The 16,424-nt window shown below is 39.8% G+C and overlaps 1 protein-coding gene across 2 annotated transcripts in view; it reads left to right on the top strand.

Annotated features, from left to right (window-relative positions):
- LOC126322412 (methionine synthase reductase-like) overlaps positions 1–16,424 on the top strand; it is a 63,138-nt gene that overhangs the window by 30,755 nt on the left and 15,959 nt on the right. For both annotated transcript variants that reach the window (XR_007559079.1, XM_049994366.1), the window contains exons 4-7: positions 4,812–5,183; positions 10,573–10,675; positions 10,765–10,873; positions 10,963–11,059. Coding sequence is in view for 1 of the 2 variants with exons in the window: in XM_049994366.1 (XP_049850323.1) it covers positions 4,812–5,183; positions 10,573–10,675; positions 10,765–10,873; positions 10,963–11,059 (681 nt within the window). In the remaining variant the exon portion in view is untranslated. The remainder of the gene's footprint in view (positions 1–4,811; positions 5,184–10,572; positions 10,676–10,764; positions 10,874–10,962; positions 11,060–16,424) is intronic.

Consider the following 16,424-nt stretch of genomic DNA (forward strand, 5'->3'; position numbering starts at 1 on the left):
AGAATGTAAGATGGGGATGAAGTCTTACACACTCTACTGTTCAAACTATACATTGAAGAAGCAGTGACAGAAATAAATGAAAGGTAGTGACAGAAATAAATGAAAGGTTCGAGACTGGGATTAAAAGCCAAAGTGAAAGGATATCGTTGTTAATATTGGCTGATGATATTGCTGTCCTCAGTGAAAGTGAAGAAGAATAAATTACAGAATCTGTTGAATAGAATGAACAGTCCAATGGGTACAGAATATGGACTGAAAGTAAACAGAAGAAAGACGAAAAGTAATGAGAATTAGCAGAAATGAGAACAGTAAGAAACATAACATTAGGATTGGTGATCACAAAGTAGATGAATTTAAGGAATTCTGCTACCTAGGTGGCAAAGTAACCCATGATGGATGGAACGAGGAGGACATAACAAGCAGACTAGCCATGGCATAAAGGGCATTCCGGGCCAAGAGAAGTGTACTAGTATCAAACATAGGCCTTGGTTTGCTGAAGAAATTTCTAAGAATGTACATTTGGAGCACAGCATTATATGATAGTGAAACATGGACTGTGGGAAAACAGGAACAGAAGAGAATCAAAGCATTTGAGATGTGGTGCTGCAGAAGAATGCTGAAGATTAGGTGCACTGATAAGGTATGCAATGAGGAGGTTCTCTGCAAAATCAGTGAGGAAAAGAAGGTATGGAAAACACTGAAAAGAAGAAGGGATAGGGTGGTACTAAAGAGAGCTGTAGAGGGTTAAACTTGTGGAGGAAGACAGAGATTGCAATACATCCAACAAATAATTGTGGACATAGGTTGCAAGTGCTTCTCTGAGATGAAGAGGTTGGCAGTGGATAGGAATTGAATAACCACTTTTGCTATTTTACTCAGAAAGTAATTGTTTTGAGCTCCATATTGTGCAGGAAATTTTGTTTCCTTTGTGCATGTTATGAGAGCAACAGTGGATGCAACGTGTCTGCAAGGCATGGGTGATGGGCACCTGGATCCTGCGCATGGTGACAGCTGTTCATTGGGAAAGTTGTTCCGTGAGAATGCCATCCCACCTTGGAGATTCACTGTGGACCACAGAACCTTGCTGTCCAAGACAGTGGTCACGAGTCATTTGACGGAACCTCATAGAAGATGGACAGAGCTACATAAGAAAGGCCTACTTTTCTTGTAAGCATTATTAAAGCTCTGGTTTCGTAAAATCTAACGTTGTTGTTGTTGTTGTTGTTGTTGTTGTTGCTGTTGCTGTTGCCTTCAGTCCTGAGACTGGTTTGATGCAGCTCTCCATGCTACTCGATCCTGTGCCAGCTTCTTCATCTCCCAGAACCCACTGCAACCCACATCCTTCTGAATCTGCTTAGTGTAGTCATCTCTTGGACTCCCTCTACGATTTTTACCCTTTACGCTGCCCTCCAATACTAAATTGGTGATCCCTTGATGCCTCAGAACATGTCCTACCAACCAATTCCTTCTTCTGGTCAAGTTGTACCACAAACTTCTCTTCTCCCCAGTCCTATTCAATACTTCCTCATTAGTTATGTGATCTACCCATCTAATCTTCAGCATTCTTCTGTAGCACCACATTTCGAAAGCTTCTATTCTCTTCTTGTCTAAACTATTTATCGTCCATGTTTCACTTCCATACATGGCTACACTCCATACAAATACTTTCAGAAATGACTTCCTGACACTTAATTCTATACTTCATGTTAACAAATTTGTCTTCTTCAGAAACGCTTTCCTTGCCATTGCCAGTCTACATTTTATATCCTCTCTACTTCGACCATCATCAGTTATTTTGCTCCCCAAATAGCAAAACTCCTTTACTACTTTAAGTGTCTCATTTCCTAATCTAATTCCCTCAGCATCACCCGACTTAATTTGACTACATTCCATTATCCTCGTTTTTCCTTTGTTGATGTTCATCTTATATCCTCGTTTCAAGACACTGTCCATTCCATTCAACTGCTCTTCCAAGTCCTTTGCTGTCTCTGACAGAATTACGATGTCATCGGCGAACCTCAAAGTTTTTATTTCTTCTCCATGGATTTTAATACCTACTCGAAATTTTTCTTTTGTTTCCTTTACTGCTTGCTCAATATGCAGATTGATATGGAATGTAATAACTGATGTAAAATACATGCACAATAAAGAAGCAGCAAGTGAATTTATATTGTAGTGACTAGTGTTTGAGTTTTCCAGCTGGCGTGGACTTGGCATCTTCAAGGACGGAGTCTACTGCCTCAAGATAGAGCAACACGGTCCAGTCAAAACGGTTAATAGAGATAAGAAACAGCATATTACATTCCAACCTTTCATTATTCATAAGATCAAAACTTCAGTGTCTCAAGTCTTGACACCAGAGACACATTCCTCACGTGACAGTTGCACTTTGATCTTAACTTTGGCCATGTTGATAGAAAACAATCATTATATGAGTAAAGCAGCTATTGTGCCATCAAACTGTGAAGAAAACATTGAGATGTCTTGCCGAGCTGATATTGGTCCGTATGTCTAGTATTTTTTCTTGTGATGCTATGCAAATGCAATCAGTCAGTGATGTGAGGGACAGTTGCGGCCCGACTCATAAATATATGAGGAGGGAAAAACAGACATCCCTCAAGGGCTCCTTAATTAATTGACAAAGGAAGTCTCTTGAGAGGAAGAAATTAACACTTGTTTTACAATTTTTTCCTAAAAAAGAGAATTGTGTAACTGTATGTGTGTTTCCAAGTGACATTTTGAATAGAAACCTCAAATATACATTGTTGAAGTGCATTAGGCACATTGTGGATAATGCAGTTACACTGTTTTAAAGTTTGCATCAGTCTTCGAACAGTACGAGGCTCAAATACATCATTCTGTGGAATGTGTTCATGTAGAGCTCAGATATTTTGCAGGAGAGGGAAGTGTCTGCATGTGTGCTTGTCTGTCATGTCACCTCTCAGTCTGTTACTCGAGATGCAACATGAATTGCACCCGATTGCTTCAGGTAAGAAACTGCTTTGACATTTGTCAGCAGTCGCTATTCCAGAGATTTCTAATATTTCACTAAAGGCTCATAGGGTAAAATGTACTTTAAAGAGGATACAGTAAGACTAAAGAAAGCTGCAGTTCTACAGTGGACTGCTGCTCAGTTGTGGACTGCTACAGTTGCTAGCAAAGTGAAATACTGCACATAGGAGAAATCGGTGTATCTAAAAGAACATTGTCTTGTTTTCCATCCAAATAGAAGGCACTGCTGTCAACTGCTGTCAGTTCCCAAATATTAAGCGATTCCTGCCCTTTGCTGCATCCTGCGGACTCATTTATGAAGTTGACAATTCAGGTATTTATTCACTGCTCGCTTTGGATAGGGAAAATAGGGCATTCTGCGACTGCGCTGTTAATTTCCCCTTTTGTCTGGTACTGTGAGCGTCTAGCCATTATCAACTCTTTTTACCACATTCCCATTGTGCTCACCAATGGCATTTAAATTGACAGTGTGATAGTAAATAGTACACATAGGCAACAGTGTACTTTGATGCCTGTATGCAGTGAGCCATTTTCCCAGTTTGAGGTAGCACCCTGCCTGGCAATGTATACAGCTAGAATCTACCAGCTTTAGCACTAGTGGTCCACGGCACTTTAGCACTAGTGGTCCACGGCACAGTATTTGGGCAATTATTCTCCAGAGAGATGGAAAAGGATCAGACACCTCTTTCTGTACGCATCTAGGTACAGACTGAGGAAGAGGGAATTTATTCACAGATCTTTTTGTCTTTTTTTTTTAAAGGAAACTGTAATTGTGTAAAATTTCTGTTAGTGAGCAACCCAAAGCCTTTAATCAAACGGTGCAGTCAGAAAGCCATTTTACCTGTGAAGATGTGAAAATGGTAGCCATTATTTTAGGAAGTGATTACCAAATTTGGCACAGGCTGAGAAGAAAAAATTCATCACAAATGTGTCATCCCTATACCATCTGAAAATGGACTCATACCCACTTGTAATATCGAATTTGTGTCTCGGTGATGAACTGGTCCACCCATTTCAAATGTTCCCAGCTGCTACCACCCGAGTAGTGCACTTCTCTGAGCAGCCAAACGGCAGCTGAGGTCACTCGGGATGTGTCCAGTCGACCAAACCGTCGCTCAAAGTGGCAAGGCCTTTGTGAGAAAGCACACCTCTCTGTTCCCACGTCACAGTGTTCCACTCTTGTGAGCCACCCTCAACTACTGCATATAAAATCAATGAACTTTTCTGTTATTAACACTTCATTTTAATCATATTTATTTTATCAAACAATGGACACCCCACATAGGAATACCAACAATGTAGGAAAAGACAGATTGCTGCTTACTATAAAGAAGGTACGCCAAGTTGCAGACAGGCACAACTAAAGACACTCACATATAGCTTTCAACCATAGCCTTTGTCAGTAAAAAACACACACACACACACACACACACACACACACACACACACACACACACACACACACACAAAAACGCGCGTGTGCGTGCCCCCCCCCCCCCCCCCCCCCCCCTACACGTTAACTCCAACATCACTTCTGCAGGTTGCAGATGCATTAAAGATGAACATCTTAATAAAATTTACTTACAGTCTTACCTTCCATTGTGTATAACTACTAAAATAAACAACAGCCTTAGTTGTGATTGACTACAGGATTAAAAATGTGACAGAGTGCCTCATTCTTACTACTTCTCTTTATACATTATAATCACACAAAATAGGTTCCTATTACAGTTAAATTACCCAGTTACACACTTATCACATTGATCTGGCCTCACCGTTCGTTTTATTTGACCCGACAGGTCCTGCTCAGAGTGTTGGCAGAGCACGTCTCCCTGCCAGAGGAACGCCTCCGGCTGGAGCAGCTGTGCAGCCGGCAGGGTACGCGCGACTACGACGCCTGCATCGCGGGGACGGGGGCCACCGTGGTGACACTACTTCGTGCGTTTCCGTCGTGTCGGCCCCCAGTCACCCGTGTCCTCCAGCTCCTGCCGCGCCTCACTCCGAGACCATACTCGCTCGCCTGCTTGGAGGCTCCCCCACGTGTGGTGTTCAGTGTCATTCCTCACGGCCTGTGCACCAACTGGCTGAGAAGTCGACTAGAAATATTTTGTGACCTGAGTAAAAGGCTCTCGGCTGTGAAACTCGAAGACAGTGTGGAACAGGATGTTCGGGTAAATAATTCTGAATAAAATCTGTGATTGTGTTATATCTGTTCACATTGTCACAGGTAAACTAGAGTCGAAACATAAAATCTGTTTTTTTACCTCACAAACTATTATCTACTTCCTCCAATTGGCATTCTGTTTAGTGGACCTTAAATTCTTAGCAGCTAAATGATGAATATGTCTTAACTTCCCAAGATGTGACTCTCATCTACTGCTTTGGAAAATACCGCCAGAATTCCATCCCTTTCCAGTGTTTGTGCGTATAATGTCACTTGTTCACACAGTGTCTGACATCTGTGAAATGATGATAATATTTTCATACAACAAACTGGAATTGTTGGTGGAAAATAATATCCATCATTTCTATAGTACAAAAAGCTTCTAATTTGTCCGTTAAAACTACATGCTGAATACTCCCTAAATTACAGAAAAAATCTTCAACAGACCAAAACATAAGGACATTCTGGACACTAAGTCATGTTACTGGAAAAATAGTACACTATACTCTGATATAGATATAGTGTTACTCGGTGGAAGTGTTCATGACAGGTGAATTGATAATTTGAGCACGGTGTCATTGGTAATTAATAGCCTTACATAAGTATATTTAGGAAAAAAATAAAGTTTCACACTAGTGAATTATGTTGCTAATTTCTGATGAGTCTCGTGTTCCCTTTTCAGGTAAGTAATTAGTGTGTGTTTCGAGATGGGTAGATCATTATTCACAGTTGGTCTCCACAGTATGAAGAGTGTTAGTCTAACCTTGGGTGCTGTTGCACCTTTTGTTCAGATAACATCCAAATTATAGTACACAGGCAGAAGAGTACGAGAGATATAACAACATTTATTCCCATCTGTTTGTGTGTATGTGTTTATCTTGATTACAGTGTAAAAAAGCTCTCTCGAGGCCAACATACACGTGCCTAGTCTTATCGCTCAGAACTGAAAATGGGGTGGCTGGGGGCACATTACAGAGAATGGGAGGTCAGATGTAAAAAAAATCGTGTATACTGTGCCAGTCTCAGTCCAGAGATGATGAAAAGTTTGGGTTAAGAGCAACAGAAATGAAACAAAAAATCATAGGAGACTATCAGGGGCCTAGTAGCATGGGTGGGGGAATCCGAGTAGCCAGAGCTGTGTAGCAAACACCTGTGCCGCAGAACATATTCTGTTCAGCAACTGTATACTGGGTGTCCCAATGCAGATAGTTCCTGTATGTCCATTGTTACTCTCATGCAGTTTTGTGGCAGTCATACCCATATAAAAATCTCTACAGTGGCCACGAGGTAGTTTGCCACACTCTCCTGTTAGAATTCTGATCTCCTTCAAGCATTAGTTTCCCCAAATCTCTCCCTTTGTTGTTGCACAAAGAGCATTGCCTATTATTGTATCGGTATACATATAGCTTACCATTATGCATATAACTCAAATGATTTCATTTCTGTTTTCTCTGTGTCCATTTTGCCCCCATTACAAAACAATACTAATGCATTTAACAACAGTTAGCTCAACTCCTCTGTCTCTGTATCGCAACAGTTACAATGCTAAGTGGTCAGCATGACGGAATGTCATGCCCAACGGCCTGGGTTCGATTCCTGGCTGCGTCGGAGATTTTCTCTGCTCAGGGACTAGGTGTTGTGTTGTCCTTATCATCCCCATCAACACGCTAGTCACCTAAGCTGTGTCAACTTGAAAGGCTTGCACCAGGCGAACGGTCTATCCGACGGGAGGCCCAAGCCACACGACATTTATTTATTGAAAGAAATTCTGAAGGATGTTTTTCAACACGCACCATTAAATGTTGTGCTCACTCCAAATGAGGAACGGAAAGCATCTGCAAAAATTATCCGAAATCTGTTGCTATGAAAAGTTTATAGAACCTATGTAAACAACAACACCAAACTTGGCCAATACTTTTTACAGAAACATTGACAGGCTCTACACCCCTGCAGTTTCTGGTGCAAACCTATATTCAAAAGACAAACTGGCTGTTGGCTTCTGTCTCAGGTTCTTCAGCCTATGTTTCTTTGAGCATCAAACAAACATCGATCGAAGAACACGTGATGGAAGCTAACAGGCAGTCTGTCAATAAGTGGCCACAAAAGGCTTAACAATTTTGTATAATTGAAAGATTCTGCTGTTGTTAATATAGCAAAAAGATTCCATAATTTGAGTTCAACTTCTACTCTGTGAAGAGCTTAAATACAATGAATTTGGAAGACCTGCTTTATCTGCAATTTGGGCACCTGTCAATAGTGTGGAAGTAGCGAGGTACTTCTCAATATACCATTTAGTTCTAAGTGACAGAGAGAGATCAGTGAAGCCAGACACTATTGAAACAGCTTCAGTGATTGCATTGAATAGATAAACATTTATGTATAGGCCTACATGAATGAGAACTAATGTTATGGTATTGTGTTAAAAAAGATGATGATGATGATGATGATGATAATAATTATGTTGTTGTTGTTATCGTCTTCAGTCCTGAGACTGGTTTGATGCAGCTACTCTATCCTGAACAAGCTTCTTCATCTCCCAGTACCTACTGCAACCTACATCCTTCTGATTCTTTTTAGTGTATTCATCTCTTGGTCTCCCTCTATGATTTTTACCCTCCACGCTGCCCTCCAATACCAAATTCGTGATCCCTTGATGCCTCAGAACATGTCCTACCAACCGATCCCTTCTTCTGGTCAAGTTGTGCCACAAACTTCTCTTCTCCCCAATCCTACTCAATACTTCCTCATTAGTTATGTGATCTACCCATCTGATCTTCAGTATTCTTCTGTAGCACCACATTTCAAAAGCTTCTATTCTCTTCTTGTCCAAACTATTTATCGTCCATGTTTCACTTCCATACATGGCTACACTTCATACAAATACTTTCGGAAATGACTTCCTCACCCTTAAATCAATACTCGATGTTAACAAATTTCTCTTCTTCAGAAACGCTTTCCTTGCCATTGCCAGTCTACATTTTATATTCTCTCTTCTTCAACCATCATTATTTTGCTCCCCAAATAGCAAAGCTCCTTTACTACTTTAAGTGTCTCATTTCCTAATCTAATTCCCTCAGCATCACCTGAATTAATTCGACTACATTCCATTATCCTCGTTTTGCTTTTGTTGATGTTCATCTTATATCCTCCTTTCAAGGCACTGTCCATTCCATTCAACAGCTCTTTCAAGTCCTTTGCTGTGTCTGACAGAATTACAATGTCATCGCCGAACCTCAAAATTTTTATTTCTTCTCCATGGACTTTAATACCTACTCCAAAATTTTCTTTTGTTCCTTTATTGCTTGCTCAATATACAGATTGAATAACATCGGGGAGAGGCTACAACACTGTCCCACTCCCTTCCCAATCACTGCTTCCCTTTCATGCCCCTCGACTCTTATGACTGCCATCTGGTTTCTGTGCAAATTGTAAATAGCTTTTCGCTCCCTGTATTTTACCCCTGCCACCTTTAGAATTTGAAAGAGAGTATTCCAGTCAACATTGTCAAAAGCTTTTTCCAAGTCTACAAATGCAAGAACGTAGGTTTGCCTTTCCTTAATCTTTCTTCTAAGATAAGTCGTAGGGCCAGTAGTGCCTCACGTGTTCCAGTATTTCTACGGAATCCAAACTTATCTTCCCCGAGGTCAGCTTCTACTAGTTTTTTCCGTTCGTCTGTAAAGAATTCGTGTTAGTATTTTGCAGCTGAGGCTTATTAAACTGATTGTTCGGTAATTGTCACATCTGCCAACACCTGTTTTCTTTGGGATTGGAATTATTATATTCTTCTTGAAATCTGAGGGTATTTCGCCTGTTTCATACATCTTGCTCACCAGATGGTAGAGTTGTGTCAGGACTGGCTCTCCCAAGGCCATCAGTAGTTCCAATGGAATGTTGTCTACTCTGGGGGCCTTGTTTCAACTCAGGTCTTTCAGTGCTCTGTCAAACTCTTCACGCAGTATCCTATCTCCCATTTCATCTTCATCCTCTTCCATTTCCATAATATTGTCCTCAAGTACATCACCCTTGTATAGACCCTCTATATACTCCGTCCACCTTTCTGCTTTCCCTTCTTTGCTTAGAACTGGGTTTCCATCTGAGCTCTTGATATTCACACAAGTGGTTCTCTTTTTTCCAAAGGTCTCTAATTTTCCTGCAGGCTGTATCTATCTTACCCCTAGTGATATATGCCTCTACATCCTTACCTTTGTCCTCTAGCCATCCCTGCTTAGCCATTTTACACTTCCTGTCGATCTCATTTTTGAGACGTTTGTATTCCTTTTTGCCTGCTTCATTTACTGCATTTTTATATTTTCTCCTTTCATCAATTAAATTCAATATTTCTTCTGTTACCCAAGGATTTCTACTAGCCCTTGTCTTTTTACCCACTTGATCCTCTGCTGCCTTCACTATTTCATTCCTCAAAGCTACCCATTCTTCTTCTACTGTATTTCTTTACCCCATTCCTGTCAATTGTTCCCTTATGCTCTCCCTGAAACCCTGTACAACCTCTAGTTCTTTCAGTTTATCCAGGTCCCATCTCCTTAAATTTCCACCTTTTTGCAGTTTCTTCAGTTTTAATATACAGTTCATAACCAATAGATTGTGGTCAGACTCCACTTCTGCCACTGGAAATGTGTTACAATTTAAAACCTGGTTCCTAAATCTCTGTCTCACCATTATATAATCTATCTGATACCTTTTAGTATCTCCAGGGTTCTTCCATGTATACAACCTTCTTTCATGATTCTTGACCAAGTGTTAGCTATGATTAAGTAATAATAATAATAATAATAATAATAATAATAATAATAACCCTATTAATACTGAAAAAGAAAAAAAATACTTTGTATGTACGCGTTTGGGATATATATACACTCATGAAGAACCGAAATGCTAAATTGAAATATTAAAATTCTAAACTTTCAAATTTTGTTTGCTAATTTCACATAGCTCTAATCATAACATCCTTTGTGATGAATAGTGGCCTGGATAACAATGGTGTTTAGTTTCAATATGGGGTAATAATTCTGTGTGATTTACAACTGTCTACCATATATTTATTGTTTTCCTGGTGCATGCTTGTGTTTGCTGTATGCCTCGCCAAAATGTTTTGTGATAAAAATAAATGACACGCACCTTACAGTTATACCACTAAATTATGCATTTATCAAATTTCCCAAGTTGTCACTACAGTTTTGCAAAGTATGTAGTATATCCATATTTCTTGTCTTCAATATGTCCTCCTTCCAGTAGTGTGTGTGTGTGTGTGTGTGTGTGTGTGTGTGTGTGTGTGTGTGTGTGTGTGTGTGTGTGGGGGGGGGGGGGGGGGGGGGGGAGTATTCAAAATCGTAATTACTCTTTAATGTTGTGAAAGTAACAGCTGTATTCTTTATTAGATTCCAGTGTATTTTAGGAGGGCGAGCAATTTTCGCATGCCTCATTGTCATGAGAAACCACTGATACTTATTGGTCCTGGAACTGGAATTGCTCCATTTATTGGTAGGTTGAATATGTTTAATTCATCTTTAAATTTTTTTGATCTTTTATACAACTAAAAAAAAATCATTTTTCCTTATTTATTTTCACAGGGTTTCTCCAACAAAGAGAAACTGAACAATTAAAGTTTCAAAATAAGAAACTCGGCACAATCTGGCTATTTTTTGGTTGTCGCTATTCTTCACGAGATTTTATTTATAGGTATGTGCAAATAAAAAAGTCTAGAGTTTCTAGCGCAGTTTAAAGGCCAAGAGGAGCATATTTATTAATTCTCTGTTTTAAACTTTCAGGTCAGTACTTCAGCAGTTTGTGAAGAAACAGATCCTGTCACGCTTATTTGTTTCGTTTTCCCGTGAATGTGATGAAACTAGTCCAAAATATGTTCAGGTAAATGCAGATGTTCTCTCAGCCGAAAACCTTGCTGCTGCTGTACTTCTAAGTTTGCACCACAAATGATAAATGGCTTTCTGATGTACCTCAATGAAGAATAGCATTTATTTTAACATCACATCTCACATAAGAGAAGCTCCTACTTGCAGTTGTCATAAATTAAATAGCTACAACAGAGACAAGAAGCCTGAAAGCCACAAAGACTCAACACAAGTCTTGCTGGACTGCTGAGTGGATATGAGGACGTGATGAAGAACCTCTTGTAAATCTCTGCCGGCTACAAACCTTTTTTTATTTTTTTATTAATTTCAGGGGCAGAGGAACAAGGTGAAGAATAATAGGGGTCAGTCTTTTAGCTTTAGAGGCCTTTATTTTCAGTTGAATTGGAAATGATTTTCTCTATTTCCCTCCTTGAGCACACATTGATACCAGTAAAGTTAATACCCCATCCCATCCCCCATCACTTAAGACAAGTATATAACTCTACTATACATTTGTTTATGACTATATTTGGACCTGTTTTGACTTTTGCATTGTCTGACCAATCTTCCACTATTACACAACAATACAAGGAAAAGATAGATTGGCACTCAGTCAGGGTGTATATGACCCAGGACAACTGGGAGCTCTGGGAAAAACTGGGAAAAACCCAGTAATTTTTTATAATTCCGGGAATTTTTCAGTTAAATTTTTGTAGTTTTGGCTGGTAAGAACCGATATTCTAACAAAGGATATTACTGTATCCTGCTACAGCAGAATAATACTGCAGCAATAAAACATGAACAAGAGAAAAAAAAACGAAAATAAAACTTCAGTTGCAAAGGAAATGCACCACTACAAAACACAGTGCTCACACAAGCGTCTGCCAACAGCAAAATGTGTCGACGACTTTGGGAAGACTGTGGCAATGCTTCATAACAACAAATTGCCGCCGATTAGCATGACGTCATAACTATTTACATTAAATTCATTTCTAGCATTTGCGAGTGGGCTCATGCGCATGCATGATTGAATCATGTATGAGTAGTACCTTCTCCCGCTTCTCGCTACAAGTTTGTAGCTGTTAGCTTTACAAGCAGTAGCAGCAAGTAGCCAGAGGTTACATGGAAAATTTTACTGGCACGGCCAAGCTGCCAGATTCATGCATGCACAGCAGGCCCAGATCTGTGTGTGTGTGTGTGTGTGTGTGTGTGTGTGTGTGTGTGTGTGTGTGTGTGTGTGTGTGTGTGTGTGTGTGTGTTTGTGGAGGGGGGGGGGGGACGAGTGTGCCTGCCCTGGGTGGCAGTTTCACGAGAAAGCGAGGGGGAGGGGGGGGGCGACAAATTCGTATTCTTGAGGAAAAAGACCTTGTTTCAGAAAGCATCTAGCATCCAGCGCACATTGATCTAGCGATTATTCATATGATTTTCAACACTTTACTTGTTGATTTCTGAATAAATCACAAGTTGATTTTTGTAGAGGTTCATCGTGCGCCTGCCAGAGGAATCCCAGTCGCATATGGAAATAAACTTTCCTGCAGACAAAAAGGGGAAGGGGCTGTACGAGCTGAACGGAGTGGAGCCGAACGGGTGACTGCCAATCGCTGTTTGTTATGGGGTTTTGACTGGGTTTGCGAATGATCAGCTTTGTTATAATTACTAACGAAAGCCATAGATTTGGACTACCAGAGTGGAAATAAGTGACAAACAGGAATAACAGATAAGAAAGATCATGTATTACCTTCTTCCAATCCACATGTGGCATACAGCAAACCAATGCTTAACAGTACTGGTTATGCTTTCTACCTGAGCCCCCATCTTTTTACTCTGTTCCTCGCTTCTGTGAATGGGAACGCGTTATGCAGATCTTGGTGCCTCTCGTGTCCATCTAGAAAAGATAACCTGAAGATGCCTAAATAAGGCGAAACATGTCGTTGAAAAATAAATAACTAAAATTGCAGCCATGACTGTCTTTAACCAATACGTATTATCTTCTCGGTGTCACCAAGAAAATGAAATTGTGACTGAAACGTTTTTGCCAGATCGCTACACTAGTAAGGGCCAGTTGTACAGTCCCTGACTAGCAGCCACTTAAGTTCAGTTCTGGGAGTAGCACGGAAAACACGTTGTACGAACACGTAATAAAGTCTAACCGGAGAATAAAAGCAGGATAACTAAACCGATGATTGTGGCAGGGTTGGTGAAGTTAACAGAGAATGAGTCTTGACACTGACAGGAATAGTGACAGAATTAGTAATGACAAGATTGTTTGTTAGAAAGAAAGAGGAATGAGAACAAATGGGGACATTACATAAATTATGGAAGAATGTGACGATTCCAAATTTATACAAAATTTCGTACTACTACTTTTCGATCTCATGCTTGAGAAGCTGGAGCGTATGAATGAAATGTGAAACTATTTCCTGACAAAAATTTTTTTGCCTTTAGCAGGCCTAATCGGCATTTGATGTTGGTACTTCGTGAATTATATTGTGTCGTGCTATAAAAATGACCATTTGTGGCAAAACAGTTTCGTTTATTTGGTGTGTGTTACAATTGCTGTAATAGTAGACAGGCCTAGTTAGTTTCATCTAGCAGACAGACGTAATCAGATCGAGAAATCACACCAGTCTTGTATACTATTTATATTAACAGATTTTTCAGTATTAGACGACATTTCGATTTTTCATGTAGCAAATTGTTTGATGAAGTAAGATTCTTTTGTAGAAAGGAAAGCACGCCATGTAAAGCTGTAGCAAGATTAGAGAGGAAAAAATGCTAGGACCTAAGGATTGAACAAATGTGTACTATCTTGCTTGTGTCTTGTCTTTATGGTTTTATGTATCCCATATTTAATTTTATGTCACACAAAACGGCACGTTATTAGTGAATAGGCAATAAAGAGTGCAAATTTTCTAAAGAGTTCTTGTTCCTCCAGTTACAAATAATCCCATCCAGTATTAATTGCATTCCCCCCCTCCCCTCCCCTCCCCCCAAACTGTCGTGAATATAATTTGATGGCATTCATTAGAAAATATTCACATTTGAATTCCAAGAGCGAAATACAGTGACGCGCGATAGAAGAATGCTATGTGAAGAGGTGTGGCTCTGCACTTTGGCACGCTTGAGACCAAATAACGTCTTACATTTTCTCAAACATTTTTGCTTTATGTATCAGACTGTTCAGAAAGATGTGCACTACAAAATGATGAACATTTTTTGAAAAGTCAATTTTTTAAACTATTTGGTGTCCTATCTCAAACACTTGGTGGGGGGGGGGGGGGGGGGGGAGCTCTGGAAATATTGCAGATGTGCAGTGCAGTCTGAATTGTAGTGGCGAGATGGGTGGTCTCCATTTGACCTCTGTGTTTACATTTAGTGATTTTGCTGTTTTCTCTTCGTTTACTACTCTCACGTTAAATGAAAATAAAATACATCCATATAATTATGAAAGGCTAGAATAATATTACTTTTAGATCTTATTTTATTTCCACTTTTCTGACAGTAGGGCATTAATCGCCTTGCTGAACAATGAAGTTATTTTTGTTGGTTTTCTGAAGAAATTTGGCTTTTATTAATCTTTTGCCCCGAGGCAGTCAATTTATTTGAAATGAAGTGTTTAATTTCATGCTATTGGTTAGTTTCAACTGTTCACTACATTTCAAGTGCACCTTTTCATCTTCTAGCATGTGTAGCAGTATGCCATAATTACCAAACACGAAATAATACAGTACTGGTACTCCAAAAAAATTTACATCCCGAAAACACTACTGAAAAGCTTAATATCACGTCGAGGCCTACTTCATTGGGAATCTGGACATGCAAATGTGCACTATAAGCCGAATTATGCATTTTAGTATGGTTCACGAAATTCCGATGCTCTTGGAGTATCCTCCGATGTCTTGTATCTTTTAGGACATAGTGTAAGGTCTTTAATGTACCAACATGTGGGCTTTCTGCATCATCGTAGCTGTGCAAACGCTGTGATGCCTGTCATCTGGAGCTTTCTGCCAACTGCTGAAATGAACCTATTTCTAACAGGTCGCAGGAAAATATTGCAAATGGTGGTCTGAAAAGTGTTTATAAGATGACATTGGGTTGTGCCACTCGTTGCGTGGAAATAGTTGCACGCAAATGGTTTCATATAGGCTTGCGACACCAGTATACACTTCAGTTTTGTCGTTTTGTGGGTTCCTGAGTCGTGTCTGAAATGAAAGTTTTGGCAGCTGCATGCCGCACGAGTTGTGATGGAGTTAAAGCTTATTGAGTGGAATCGCTGCATAAGGGGGGGGGGGGGGGGGGGACAAATGTGCTTCGATTTGTGACTGGATGAAGAAAAGATGTCAGCTCAGTTGCTCAGCAAACTTGCTACAATAATTTATAATGGAAGATCCAAGAAGTTCTTTTAATTATCTTAGAATGTCACTAGAACTGTTTACGTTTCTTCTAAATAGAGTAAATTGTGCGATAAGGAAAAAATACTGTAATACACGAAGCACTGTTGAAACTGAAATTACAAATCACATTACAGTCGAGAACACTCGGCATGCTAGAAGATGCAATTTTAGTCGGTGAAGACGTCATTTCATTAACACCAATAATTATTAACATTAACTAAGAATTATTAAAATTAACAGTTATTTGAAGCCGGCCGCATTTTTAGAGAATGGTTTGCAAACTAATGTCTTGGAGATAAATCTGTACATTTGCATTATCTCAAAATTCAAACGAATGTGAAGGGGGAGCACTGCTGCGACGTTTTAAATAGATGAATATTGAATAAAGCATGCAGATTCTTGATCTGTGTACCCTTACCTCGTGTCAACAATATTCCTTAAAAGAGTCGGCCAACTTGAACGATGGAAATTTTAGTCTTGAAAACAAGAGCATTTCCACAGCCAGAATTCTACTTGCTCGTATTTTTCTTTGTTCAATTGTGTATGTGCTCCTAATTCAATAAATTTTGCACTGCAGCTCAGATATTGTCAAACCATTTCTGTTCTGATCGCACATGACAGTCTCAGGAGCAGCAATATGTTGCTTATTTTTGTAATCAGCATCACTGAAATCCCACAAATACCTATGCAAAGCATAGATATCCAAGAAGCGAACATTATTCTCTGTTCCCTACTTCATAATTCAGTTTGTTCATACACTATGAACACATATAGCCTCAAAACTCTTGCAACTAGTGTCACCGAAGTTGGACCACACCAAAAGCGTTTAATTTCACCACCGAGTCGGACAAAGGTGCGGCAGGCATTTGCAGTGGCCGGTTGCGCAGTTGCCTGCAATCTAGTGTCTTGTAAACTATGCTTTACCTTCAACGTAAATTTCCTTTTGCGTGACATTAAATAAGTGCGATGTATCTTAAAGTGTAACAC

Source organism: Schistocerca gregaria, chromosome 1 (genome assembly GCF_023897955.1).
Source record: "Schistocerca gregaria isolate iqSchGreg1 chromosome 1, iqSchGreg1.2, whole genome shotgun sequence".
NCBI lineage: Eukaryota > Metazoa > Arthropoda > Insecta > Orthoptera > Acrididae > Schistocerca > Schistocerca gregaria.